Source organism: Phasianus colchicus, chromosome Z (genome assembly GCF_987193195.1).
Source record: "Phasianus colchicus chromosome Z, bPhaCol1.hap1.1, whole genome shotgun sequence".
In the NCBI taxonomy this organism is placed as follows: domain Eukaryota; kingdom Metazoa; phylum Chordata; class Aves; order Galliformes; family Phasianidae; genus Phasianus; species Phasianus colchicus.
The window spans coordinates 36,098,973-36,112,209 of NC_143476.1; the positions used below are offsets into that span (position 1 = coordinate 36,098,973).

The following is a 13,237-nucleotide window of genomic DNA, read 5'->3' on the forward strand; positions in this document are numbered from 1 at the left end:
TTAAAAAAAAAAAAAAAAAAAAGAAGCAAACATCACATAAAATGATTAAAAACTATTCACAACTTTTTGAAATTTATGGTCTGCATGTGTGTGTGACATCCACAATAAAGATAAGAAATAAAAGGTGGTATTTAGAATGGATCTGTATGAATAGCATTGCCAGTTGGAAGAAAGAACAGCCATGTGGAAGATCTTGGCTCAAGCCAAGCCAATATGCTGCACAGACCATTTTTAAGCCAAAAAAAAAAAATGGGTAAATCATTTATTTACCTCAGCTTTGAGCTTACCTCATCTGATAGCTGCTATATAAGAGCTACATTTTATAAACTTTATTTGATTATGGTGAACACAAAGGAAGAATTTCAGGGAAAATGAAAGTACTCTGATGTACTAGAGATTAGACTTCATTCCTTTCAAGGGTTACCTGTATTCCTATTTCTGTAGCCCACAGAGGAAATTAATTTGCTGATATGAAACTTCTTTCAAAGCCAATCATTTGACTTGAGAAAGCACCACGTCTCCAGACAGATGCTTGAAGCTAAGATTGTCATTAATTTTCATCATACTTCTATAGGACTGTCTCAGCCTTTCTGCAACTGAGTTTCCTTGCTGATGACTCCACATCTTTGCCTTACTATCTTCCCTTTTTCTACCCTCTCTCCCTGCTCCCAGCCAACAGCCATCTTAAATCTTGTCACCAGCATTTGCTGTGTTAACGAGCTCAGCCTGTTTGACTCTAACTGCAACTTTCCAGAATCACTTGCACCTTCGTCCTGGCATGAACATGAAGTGAAATTCCTCAGCTTTGGATCATCATCTTGGGCTCTGCATTGTTCTTTACTCACAGTGCTTCTCATCAGTTAAGGACAGTATACAAAGCCTGCAGATGAAGTGGACCACAGATCAAGACAATATAATTAAAAAGGTTAAAAAACAGAACATATGATAAATCTCAAGAGACGATGAGAAATTATTTAAATAAATCAAGAAAAAAAAAAAAATCAGAGGGAAGGAGCTCAGTCAGCTGTTTAGACAAAAGGATTTGGAAATAATGCCCATGTGTGCATAAAACAGCAATGTTTACCTTCAGCAGTATTAACACGACGTTAGTAGTCCCTAAGCAAACAGAAAGCTCCCTGTGATTGGCAGCTATTTGCTGGTTGCTGGAGTGCTGGTTGGGGTTTTCAACAACACACACAAACACACAAAGACAGGTTTCACCAGGCAATCAGTCTGGGTAACCAAATCCTACATCTGGAAGTCACGAGTCTCCAGGCATAAATTTGCCCAGTTTTAATCACTCTTAGAGAGGTTTTGAAAGTAAGCACAAAAGCATAAACAGCAGCATACTTGGAACATTCCCCACCCCAGAACATGTATGAATAATAGGAATACAGGAAAACTTGCATGAAAAATATATGTTTTCAGTCAGATGGACATTGCAGACATTGTGTATTCCCCCAAATTATTATTTCCACATAATCTGCTCTGTCTGCAGCAGAAGTTTGAATAAAAAAAAAAAAAAAAAAAAAAAAAAGGCAGCTCCCTTCAACAACAAAGTATGCATTTGGTTGTCCAAGATAATGGAATAGCATGGCATTTGGCAGCCACTCTCCCTACATTCTTACCAATATGAGTAATTCCATCTTAAGTAAAACAACTCCAGCTTTAACAAGCCCTTGTTCCACTTTAAGCCTGGATGCTGGCGGGCAGCTCGGAATTCGTAGGGCTTGGTGAAGCACATGAATCCAAGTGGCCTGCAGGGTGCGGGCATCACTGCCAGCCCACCACCCTCACACTGTGCCAGAGGCTTATTTCAGTACCGAGCATTGAAACAGCACACACACACACGGAAGTTCTTTATTCCATGAAAGTTTACTGCCTGAATTAAAGCCCTGCATATAACGCTACGGCACGGCTGCATGACTGCCTTTTCGACCAGTCACAGCTCGGTGCTGGGGCATGTTTGCGTTATGTGTTTGTTACAGTTTTAATAACTGATTTCACTTGTCTGTGACGGACGCAAAGGCCCGAAGCTGAACCCTCCGCCCGCGCCTTGCCCAGCAGGCCCGCGGCCACGAGGCCGGCCCCGTCGCGTAGAAACCAGCGGCGCACACAGAGCGAGGCGAGGCGAGGGCGGGCCCGCCCCCTCCCTTTGGATCCGATTGGCCATCTTGGCACGTCCGTCAAACCGTGATTCGTGACGTTTTTCTGCGCCACCCGGAAGGATAAAGCTAAGCGCCGTGCAGGGAGTGCTTCGTCGCGTGGCATGTGGCGTCACGCGCGGGCCAGCGTGTGCCGCGAGCTGATTGGTCGCGGCGGTGCAGAGCGAGCGGAGCCGCGCGAGGAGGGGCGGGTGGGACGGGATGGCTGGGGGTCCTCCGGGACGGGGCTGAGCGGGGCGGGGAGCGGGAGCCCTGCGGCAGGTGGGTACGGTGTACGGGCGGGATGGGACGGGACGGGACGGGACGGCTCGAAACGGGACGGGAGGGCCCATTCCAGAGGAGTAACGGGGGGGGGAGGAAGGGCTTGAGGAGAGCGCCTTCCCGTGAGCGGGGGGAGGGGGTGCGAGTCGGTGGGTCTGGGGGGAGAGGGAAAGAGGAGTGCGAGAGTTGGTTCTTGGGGGGGGGGAGGGGGGGAAGCTGAGGGGTTGGGGCGTTGCTGCCATTTGCTGCCACTGACATTTATTCTTAACTGGTTGTAAACAGTGGTGGTGCTTTAGATTCAAACTTTGAAAGGAGATGTTCTTACCTGCGCAGGGCCTGATTTGCAGGTATCAGTGAGGTTAACGTTTGAACTGAGTGAAACTGGTCCGGAGCTGAAGGATGGCAGCGAATCCCTCGGGACAAGGTAGGCTCCTAACAGGAGGACTCCGGGCAGGGCATCTCCCAGGCTACGCGTTTAATGTGTAGAAAGGGCAAAACAGGGAAGGAAGGTGGGGCTGGAAGTGGCAAAATGTGAGCAAGCTCCTGGAAAAGGCATATTGCGTGGTTAGCATGAGGTGGCCCCAGGTGACCTCTGGAGCCCTAGGTGACTGTGAAGCATGAAGTATTCCTGACGCATGCTGCAGGCATACACGGCCATCAGCACTGAGCAGGACTTCAGCCCCTGTGCTCAGGGGCCAGAAGCAGACCAGAAGTCTGCACCAGGTCCTAGTGGGAGCAAGAGAGCAGCCAGGGGCAGGTAGCGGGGTAGCCTAGAAGGAGAAGCCAAATAAAATTGTAGTTGCACTCCCCATAGAGTGCCATGGGGGAGTTTCTTTGCATGATGACACATCAGCACTGCTTCATTAAAGACATGGGAACCTTCCGTCCTCCATCCATTCTAGGGCTGAGGTACTTGGGCTAGGGAGAGGAGTATTATTTCAGACAATTGAAGGAGGGGCTTAAATCGCCCTCTAGAGGTGCCTTCTGGAAATCTTAATGAAGCTTCTCTAATCTGTGGAAAAGTTAAGGAGAAAGAAGCTTCGAATATATCCTTCTTTGCTTATTGATTATGAGAACTGAATTCAGTTTCCTAGTACTGTGTCAGTACCCTTACCAAGAAGGCAGTCCTACGGAGCTGGGTACAGTCAATGCTGAAGCACAGAAACTGAAAGCACAGAAGGGCTACCAGTCTCTTATCTTTTAGTTGCTTTTCCTTTTCTCTGTGCAGTCAAAATTCAAAATAAATGCCGAAGAAATGTGTCGATCCAAAAGACAAGTTTTACTTGCTGCTTGACTAAAATAAGGTAGTTTCTTTCTGTCCAGGTACGCATTGCCATTACACAGTCTGAGCAGGTGGATTGAGTGTTCTGTTTTGCAGACTCCCTCTTAAAGAGGAAGATTATGGCATTTTACATTGAATTATATCATCTACAAACTGCTCTGCCCTACATTTGTGTCTGATCTGGGTACAAGCACAGTGCTCAAGGGCTGTTGCAGATCTCTTCCCTGGGCCAATTTGCAGCCATAAAGCAATCAGTGGCTTACATTCACTGATGCATGCAGCTGTTGACAAGAGAGACAGACAAAATACTAATGTATCTTTTGTTAAGTTAATGTACTGAATTGCTAGTATGTTGTTTGTTTCACAGTTATACAATTTATATGAAAGCATATCAGAATGTAAATTGTTACTGAAAGTATTACTATACAATATAATGATGGATGATGATAGATGATGTTTTGTTATGCCACCATCTGCAGGGAGATGAGAAAATCAAAGTACAGGAACTCCATCTTTTTTCCTAGGCATTAGGTGGTTAGGTTCTCCTTGGATTTCACTTTTTTTTTAAGAGGTTGCTGCTTTTCTTCACATAGGATACCATTTAGGAAAGGAAGAAAATGCAGATAAATGCTTTCTGAATTGAGCACACAGTGTGCAGTGTCAGTACTACATGGAACTTAATGGTTATGAAGCTGAATGTCTACTTTTCATAAAGTCTCTCCTAAATGCAGAATCTGAAGGCTCTTTTGTGCCTTTATGATTGGATAAATAATAATGCATATCCAAAAAGAAATCTATGTACTGTGTAATTGAGGTGACCAACAGATCAGGGAAAAGAGCGAAAAATTTGAAATAGATAAAGGCAGTGCTGCTTTTTTTGTTATGCAGAGTGAGCTTGTAGAACAGATAGGGAGGAGAAAGACATGGGGAGGTAGGCTTAAATGTTTGGGATCGGGTCAGAAGGACAAGGTTGCTGTGAGCTCTTACACATACTGCTATAACTCAGCGAGGTTTTGACCTTCTGTCATCTTCTGCCTTTTGTGTGCAGCACAGGGTGGTGATAGTAAACTTGTAACTTCTACACAGAGCACTTACAAAAATGCTTGTTGTAAGAAATACAGATGGAACAGGTTTGAACTTTATAATATCTTTAATCTAGGACCTCAGCACTGAGAATTCAGGTTCTCAGTTCAACATACAACACCACCATTAATCTGTTTAGCTGCTATAAACAAGTTGGTAATTTTTGTATGGACTCCTGAGTTTGCAAAACAGAGAATACTCCTGAACTGCTCAGTAGCTGTGCACATCCAGTTATAAGGAAAGTCTGAACTTAAACCTCTAGTAATAATTGCTGTGTTTGGAGGGATGTGGATTTGATGGGTGGACCACTTGATGGATAAGGAATTGGTTGAAAGGCCGCAGACAGAAGGTGGTGATAAATGGCTCTGTGTCCAGGTGGAGGCCAGTAACGAGCGTCCCCCCAGGGGTCTGTCTTGGGACTGGTGCTTTTTAACATCTTTATCAATGACAATTGATGAGGTTCAACATGGCAAAGTGCAAGGTTTTGCACTTGGGCCAGAGGAATTCCAGGCATCCATACAGACAGGAAGGAGCAGTCCTTGAGAGCAGCCCTGCAGAGAAGGACCTGGGGGTTTTGATAGATGAAAAGCTTAACATGAGCCAGCAGTGTGCCCTTGCAGCTCAGAAAGCAAATGGTATCCTGGGCTCCATCAGAAGAGGGGTGGCCAGCAGGGACAGGGAGGTGATTGTCCCCCTCTACTTTCCTCTTGCCCCATCTGGAGTACTGTGTCCAGGTCTGGAGACCCCAGTACAAGAAGGACAGGGGGTCCAGAGGAGAGCCAAGAATCAGGGGACTGGAGCACCTCCCCTACAAAGACAGGCTGAGGGAACTGGGCTTGTTCAGCCTGGAGAAAAGAAGGCTGCAGGGTGACCTCATTGCAGCCTTTCAATACCTAAAGGGAGCCTACAAACAGGAGGGGAATCAACTCTTTGAAAAGGTTGATAACAGCAGGACAAGGGGAAATGGTTTTAAGTTGAGGGAGGGAAGATTTAGGTTGGATGTCAGGGGGAAGTTCTTTACAGAGAGAGTGGTGAGGTGCTGGAACAGGCTGCCCAGAGAGGTTGTGGATGCCCCTTCCCTAGAGGTGTTCAGGGTCAGATTGGATGGGGCCCTGGGCCCTCCCCATTAAATGGGGAGGTTGGTGGCCCTGCATGTGGCAGGGGTGTTGGAGATTCATGATCCTTGAGGTCCCTTCCAACCCTGGTCATTCTGTGATTCTGTTTGAAAATCAGTTCTCATCAATGTGTCATAAGAGAGGATGGCTTTTTTTTTTTTTGCATGTTAACATGTTTAGTACCAGAAAGCAGAAGGGCAGGAAAAAAAACTACAGATGGAATATTACTTTCCTTACAATTCAAATTGTTAACTTATGCAGCTATTACAGATTGGTCATTTATTGAAGTGCTCTAGGGGCCTGGGCAGGGAAAATCTGAAGGGAAATCTCTTACAGACTGTCAGATTTATGAATAATTTTGTAAGGATGCTAGTTTTTCCCCACTAAAATGGATTTCTCATGCTCCACTCTCTCAGTTGTTAACTTTTGAATAAGCAGGTTTAATTTTGCTTTAAGAACAAATTAAGAATACTTAGTAGGTAGGATGTTCATGTACTCAGCTGAGGAAATAACTTGTATGTGTTGGATGTCTTCCTCCATTTTCCCAAGTAGGATTTTTTTCTGTTTATCACTGACAAATTCTCTTAAATAATTTTTTCAGTACAGTGGATGGCAGATGGATAATGACTGAGTTCTGGAGCAAACTGTTACTGAAAGTAAATAAATAAAACTCTCTGAGGAGGAAAGAAAAAAATAGTAATTCAAGTTGCCTTTGAATCTCTCCATAAATGTACCATACTGTAGCAAGAGTTGCGCTAAAAGGAAAGATCATAGTCTTGCTTGGTTTCTGATCCTAGTCCAAAAACAGCAACTAAACTTTTATTCTTACAAGTGTCTTAAAGCTTTCTGAATCATAGCATCTGCTTCATGATAAATGTAAGTACATTTAGTTCTTATTTTTTAGTGACAGTAATGTATTAAAAAATAATCTCCTTTTTCTTGCCTGAGTCACCATATTGTCTGAATTCCAAGCACACGCTCAGATTTATGCATTTGAAGGTAGCTAGCACTGGCAGAAGGGTACTGGGTGTCATGCCAAGTTCTCAGGCAAAAAGATTAAAACTGTGTAGAATGTATGTACAGACTTGATGACCTTAGCTTGTGCTCACTTAGAAGTACTTCAGTTCCTGTTTAGTTATTGTATTGTTTCCAGAATTCATGAGAAGATCTGAGCTAGCTGCAACTGAGAAATGTTGAATCATAACTTGTTGGCAGGATCTCACAGCCTGTGTATCTATCAGAGCACACATCCTGCTGTCTTTCAACATCTTGTGCTCATTACTGTTGCTTCTCTGGTTTTCAGATAGAATTTCTGTGTGTCACTTTATGTACAAGCACATATGCAGGCTTATTGTTGGTCTCATCCTTACTTATTACATATGTAAAATTATACTACAGTTTGAGGTTATTACCATGGAAAATTAGGCCTTGGAAGTAGATCACACCATTATCATACTTTCCTTGACTGTATTTCAAATGTAGAATCTGCTAAGTTTACCTTTCCTTTGAAAGGGAGGTTATCTGATCATGTACCATAGCTGTAGCTCCAGAAGTGGCTTCAAAAGAGGTAGGGCCTAACTTGAGATAGAAACCTTTATTTTAAAATGTATTTGTAGGTATGATAGCGTAAGGAAGCTATTTCAGGTTGTGAAAAGAGAAGAAGAAAATTAAACCTTCTTAGTTATACTGTTTTGGATGGGAGCAAAGCTTTGAAGATTAGTGTGTTCATCATAATGTCATATTACACAGCAATTTTTAATTCCACAAAGTTAGAATTGGCCCACAGAAATCACAGAATCGTAAATCAAGTAAATCTTTCTAATATTTTTCTGTCATTCTCACCAGGTTTCCAGAATAAAAATAGGGTTGCAATCCTGGCAGAACTAGACAAGGAGAAGAGAAAATTACTTATGCAAAACCAGTCTTCCACAAATCACCCTGGAGCCAGGTATTTTCTGTTCTTAGACCTGTTTGGATATCACTTGTTAAATCAAAGGGTGGGGGGTAAAGAAATTACAGAGCAAGCTGTAAACTTACTTAAACTGTTACCAAGTAGTGTTTGCTAGCCATCCTCAGTAATCAGTCAGACACTTCGCACACTGGGACCACATTAATATTAAAAGTTGTTTACCAGAAGTGAATTTTGGCTTACTGAATTTCCATTTGAGAGGGAGAGAAACATATATGCTTGCTCAACTAAAGTCTATCTTAAAGAATAATTAGGAAATAAGTACCTAGAAAGCATTTAACATTAATTAATATTAATAAAAGCTAAAATGCTCCAGGGAATGCAGGTACATGCTATAAGCTTCAAGGTACTGTCTAGAGAACAGTTCTAAGAGTGAGTTAACCCTTCATGTAAGACAAAGTCAGTTCATACTACTACCAATCTTTTTGAAAAAGACGCTGTGTTGTAAGGATGGTTCTATGCATTAGGTGTAATGATCTAAATTGAGTTTAAAAGCTTTTGTCGAGATATCTCCTATTTAAGGAAGAGAAAGTATGGATTTTTGTCTTGAATCGGTAGCTGGAAGATCTCTCACCAGCTTACATGAAGAAATGGAGAATGTTGTGCTTTGTGGCCCGAATGAAGCACATGCAACACCATATTCTAGACACAGTGTTACATACAGTATCTGTGCAAGAGTTAGATACTCTGAATACAGACTGAGTGCTGTCTGACACTTTCTTGAAGGAGATTCTAGATCACCTTTAATTCTTCCTTGCTGTGTGCGTAATATTTGAAATCACCTCAGCTAGATCTGTTCTGTAACTCAATACACAGGTATGATTTAAATGCAGCTATTGAATTGGGAGGAAAATAGAAATAGTCACACCATTGTGTACAAACTTTCAGGCAGAAATACTTCCACGCTTCACAGCAGGTCCAACAAGTTGCAGGAGTGCTTGTTTGGTTTATTTTTTATTTAATAAGATAAGAATTATGCCAGTCAGTGGAATTAGAGCCTGCTATTTTCAAAGGGTACAGAGCAGCAGATACACTCTACTTTGGCATGGTGGTCTGACTGATGCGTGGTTTTTGAGCCACTTACAACTCTGTGGATGGAATGTTATGCTATGGGCTCTGAACCATGGAGTCAGCCAAAATAAGACCATGGAATTTCTGCAAGTTTGGTAGAAAAAAGCTTGGTGTATGCAAACAAGTATTATAGCCAACACAGCCTGTATAAGTGTGAATGAGGCAACTCGTTTCTACCCTTAGCACAAGGGAATCCTCTCTCCATTCAGAAAATATATTGAAAAATGTCAGCTTATGACGAAACCTTAAGACGAAAATCATACTAAAAAGTTAGAGGAGACAGAATTGAATGCAACAGAAACACTTTCAATATAAGTGAAAATATTATCTTTTAAATAAAATGAGTACTACTTTTCTCCAGCAGTGATGCTTATCTTCATTTTTTGTTGTGAAATATGTTTAAATGATTTCTACCTGGCTTACATTATACTACTTTAGCTGATCTTATACTTGGATCTTTTTCAAAAGCAACCATGCTCATGAAATACTACGCAGTAAATCAGCTGTTGACATCACTGCTGCTAGGAAAAATCAGTTTATGAGTTCCTTGGATCCCTTGTTGTTCTTCATACTTCTGTTTCTGAGTGAGCGGAGCAGGACTTTGAGCACCAGTATCTAGAGCCAGTTTGAGAGAGATTTATCAGCTGCCTTGCATTACAGCTCTAATGGCAATCTTCACTGATGTTTATCTGGAGGATGACTGTGCATTTTAATATATAGAGTAAGGGAAAACATCTGCTTTTAATTTCTTATGTTTGCTTAGCAAGTTGAATTAGTCTCAAAATACAAGAGCAAAATAAGCCTGCTTATAAACTTTAATTTGAAACCTAATATAAGCTGCACTGACGTAAGCAAAATCAATTTTGCGTACCCTAAGCTGTTGTTAGGGGATCATTGTTTTGGTTATGTTAATAGAAAGCTTTTTTTTTTTATTATTACAAGCAGTGAATGTGCTGTCTAAGAACTGATTCTTATGCCGAGGATTGCAGAGCACCTGTTAGTGCTTCTGTTCATAAAAATGATTTGGGACAGTCATGGAGTGACTGAGAAATGGTGAAAACGCAGGGCTGAAGTTCTGAAAACTGCTGATGATTATATCCCACTTGTTCCATTGACTTCAATGGGACTTCACCACCAGGCAAAATCCACAACAGGCTTCAGGACTATGAGCCTTCCAGGTTTAGTTTGTCATCAGTTGGTTTTGCTACGTCAAATAGTACAGCTGTGATCACTCTATTTTTTCCCCGTCTTACTTAAGTTAACAAATAGCTTTTCCAAATAAAAGTTCAAGTCAAGCCGTGAGTCAAGTAAATTCTAAGCGATGGTAGTTTGATCTGTGGATATTTTTTTATTTTTTTTTTTTTGCAGCATTGCACTTGCACGATCACCTCTAAACAAGGATTTCCGTGACCATGCTGAGCAACAGCACATTGCAGCTCAGCAGAAGGCTGCACTGCAGGTAAGCTAATACAGAAAGGTTCCATTCAGTTCAGCTCTGTTTCAGACATGCATCTCTTCAGAGAGCAGTCCTTCTAGGGAGAAGGAAGAAATCTATAGCAGCTAGGTTTCACGCATTTGTCACAACTGAAGTATTGTCTTCTGTTCTGAAGTTCTGTCTTTTGTCTCAGTATGATTGGGGGATTGTAACATGTACAAAATGTCTGTGATTATGCTATATCTGTCAGTTTCATCAGGTTTAGGAATGTCTCTTGAACCGTAGGGAGAGTACAAGTGGTACAGATTTCCTTGTTTGAATCTGAGGAAGTGCCAAGTAAATATCCTGCAGTTCTGAGCGATACAACCAGAAGACTTGGGAAGCTTAGTTTTACATTTACAGGCTATCTTGCTCATATTGGGTGAGGTTGATTTCAGTGTTGAAATCGGAAATTGAGCAAGAAAGCCGCTGCACGGCCACTTGTTTTCTTGCTGTTCCAGCATGACTTGGCAGAGAGCACAGGGAAAAAAATTCGAGATGCAAAACTAACAACCTTGTTTCTGTATCTTATGTGTTGTACTTCTAACTGTTAAAAGCCACAGCTTGCCCAGTTCTTTAATCAGAAAGGGCTGTATAGGATTGTACAAAGGCTGTCTAGAGCCATAGGCAGCAGATGTCCCCTTCCTGTGAGCAAGCATATGTACATCATTTGAGCAGAATGCTGATGTCCCAGAAGTGTCTGATTGTATGGCATTTGTACGTGCATCTCAGGTTGTGTGATGCTACTGATGCACCCTTCTGGTATACAGTCACATGTGACATCAACCATGTACCTAGGCTTGTAAGTTGGTTATTGATGGGAGTGCAAGTGTGAGAAGAGTGGTCAGGAGTTCTTCTACCATTCTCCTTATCTTTGTGGGATTTCAAGAGAAGAGAGCAGCAGAGAATGGCCAAGTTAATGCAGTTGATGGGACCCTCTCAATTATGTCTGATTTAAAATGGTGTTATTAAATTGGGATATCAGAGCATAAGAGCAGACTGGGAGAAATACTGCATAGTGCTGCAGAAATTATAGTCTTGAATTGTATCACAGCTACAGGGAATTGTGTTTTAAAAAATATTTTTCTTCTTCCAGCATGCGCATGCACATTCCTCAGGATACTTCATAACTCAAGACTCTGCATTTGGAAATCTTATTCTTCCTGTCTTACCTCGACTTGAAGCAGAATGAGTGATGCTGTTTCTCAGAACTGTGGAGTCGGATTCTAGCCATAGCAGGATTGCCTGATCTTTCAATTCCTTTATTTTTGACTCTTAAATCCTATCTGATTCGGGATTCTTGTGGTTGCCTTTGGAAGTGCAAGCTCAACTAATGAAAAAGCAGTGTTCTTGAACAGAGGTTTTATTCTGTATTTCAGGCTGAGGTCAAACATAAGACCTCCTTGGTGTGTCAAGTGCATGGTGCTTGCTCATTTCTTCCTTTTTAAATAAATGTCCAAACCAGAGTCATCCAGAGATGTACACAATAATAAAAATCATAAGTGCTAACCAAGTATGCAAGTACCACTTTTTCTACTCTGATGAAAAAGAAAGTCACTTTTTTCTGTCAAAGCAGACATGAATTTATTATGCACGTCAGTAAGTCACCTTTTTTTAATTGACATGCAGGAACATTACTGGTATAATGCTGTTTGCTGTTACAACATTATGTGGTCTTCACAAGTCCTTTGTTGTAGTGTACCTACCTCTTTATTTTGTGAACTATGAAAATGAATTAAAATCACCAAGAAGAGCGGAAAAAACAATTGTTTCAAGCAGTCTTTCAATAAAATAAAAGAATCCTCTAAATTCAGATTGAAAGTGTGCAAAGACATTTCGGATCATGAAGTTGTGTCTTTTTCAGTACTTCAAGTGTGTTTCATCTTTGTTTGCTTTACTCTTTGCCTTTTTTATTTGTGATAACCAACTGCATCTCCAGGCTAAAGGAAAATGTGTTGCTCTTACTTTTGTGATTGTGGTTATGCTACCAATATAAAGTATCTTACAGTGAAAAATACCTTACATAGACATTCTTGTGTCTTCACAGCTTTAGTAATAAAATTGTATCTTGATTGTTTTTCCTATGGAGGCAGGATTCAAGAAACAAAAAAGAGAACTGAGGTGAAAGTCAGCAGTTAGAACACATCTGTTAAATTGGTGCTCATTTGAAGCACATCTGTCCTGTGCAGAAACCTTAGCTGTCCTGGCATTATAGAAGTGATTTCACGAGCATGGGCAGCACATAAGAAGTGCAGAGAACAGTCTGCTGAAATACTAAGTGACATTCCAGGATATCTTTTTTCTCTCTGAAGAAGATTGCCTCAACCTGGTGAGCATTACTGAGTTAGTTATGGGCATTATTAACAATTCCATTCCTTATGTGTGAGTGAGCAGACAAGGGACATGAGATTGGTGAAGGTATGAAGGAAATGCCATCACTTCTATGTATGTCAGCTGAGCATGGAGCTGTGCAGAAGCTGTGATGTATTGAAACCCTTTTAAGAAGGAGAATCGTAGGGAGGAGGTTTGATAGGGCTTAAAGATGTATAATTGCAGTATCAGCTATTCATATCAAGTGCTTTTTGAGGGATTTGTGGTGAGTCATGGGAATGATTACTGTTTTTATGGATACAGAAGATTATGGTAGAGAAAAGGGTTTTGTCACTTCTGTTTTCAGTAGTGGGGTCTCTGCAGGTTGTTTTTTTTTTTTTTAATTACGAAGAGTAACCACCACGAAGTAGTCCTGACTGTACTCAAATTATTCATCAGAGTGAGCTGAATACATTGAGGCTTTGGAGAAAAGGATCTGGTAACCTG

At 41.5% G+C, this 13,237-nt stretch overlaps 1 protein-coding gene across 3 annotated transcripts; it reads left to right on the forward strand.

The window, feature by feature from the left end:
• Positions 1–1,835: 1,835 nt before the first annotated feature.
• INIP (INTS3 and NABP interacting protein) lies at positions 1,836–12,492 on the forward strand. Of its 3 annotated transcripts, none has more exons than XM_031609776.2 (5): positions 2,214–2,426; positions 2,774–2,850; positions 7,752–7,854; positions 10,315–10,405; positions 11,517–12,446. In XM_031609776.2, the coding sequence occupies exons 2-5, from the start codon at positions 2,826–2,828 to the stop codon at positions 11,610–11,612; spliced, it is 315 nt and encodes a 104-aa protein (XP_031465636.1). In that variant the 5' UTR covers positions 2,214–2,426; positions 2,774–2,825; the 3' UTR covers positions 11,613–12,446. The 3 variants fall into 3 exon arrangements, with proteins under 3 accessions (XP_089987796.1, XP_031465636.1, XP_031465635.1); XM_031609775.2 differs by having other exon boundaries at positions 2,216–2,426; positions 2,760–2,850; XM_090131670.1 differs by lacking the exon at positions 7,752–7,854 and having other exon boundaries at positions 1,836–2,426; positions 2,760–2,850; positions 11,517–12,492.
• The last annotated feature ends 745 nt before the right edge of the window (positions 12,493–13,237 follow it).

Excerpts from the sequence above, each read along its gene's own strand:
- INIP (XM_090131670.1), top strand. The coding sequence starts at position 2,270 with ATGTGGCGTCACGCGCGGGCCAGCGTGTGCCGCGAGCTGATTGGTCGC. Across the intron at positions 2,851-10,314 it reads AGCGAATCCCTCGGGACAAG|CATTGCACTTGCACGATCAC; the intron begins GTAGGCTCCTAA and ends TTTTTTTTGCAG. Across the intron at positions 10,406-11,516 it reads AGCAGAAGGCTGCACTGCAG|CATGCGCATGCACATTCCTC; the intron begins GTAAGCTAATAC and ends TTCTTCTTCCAG.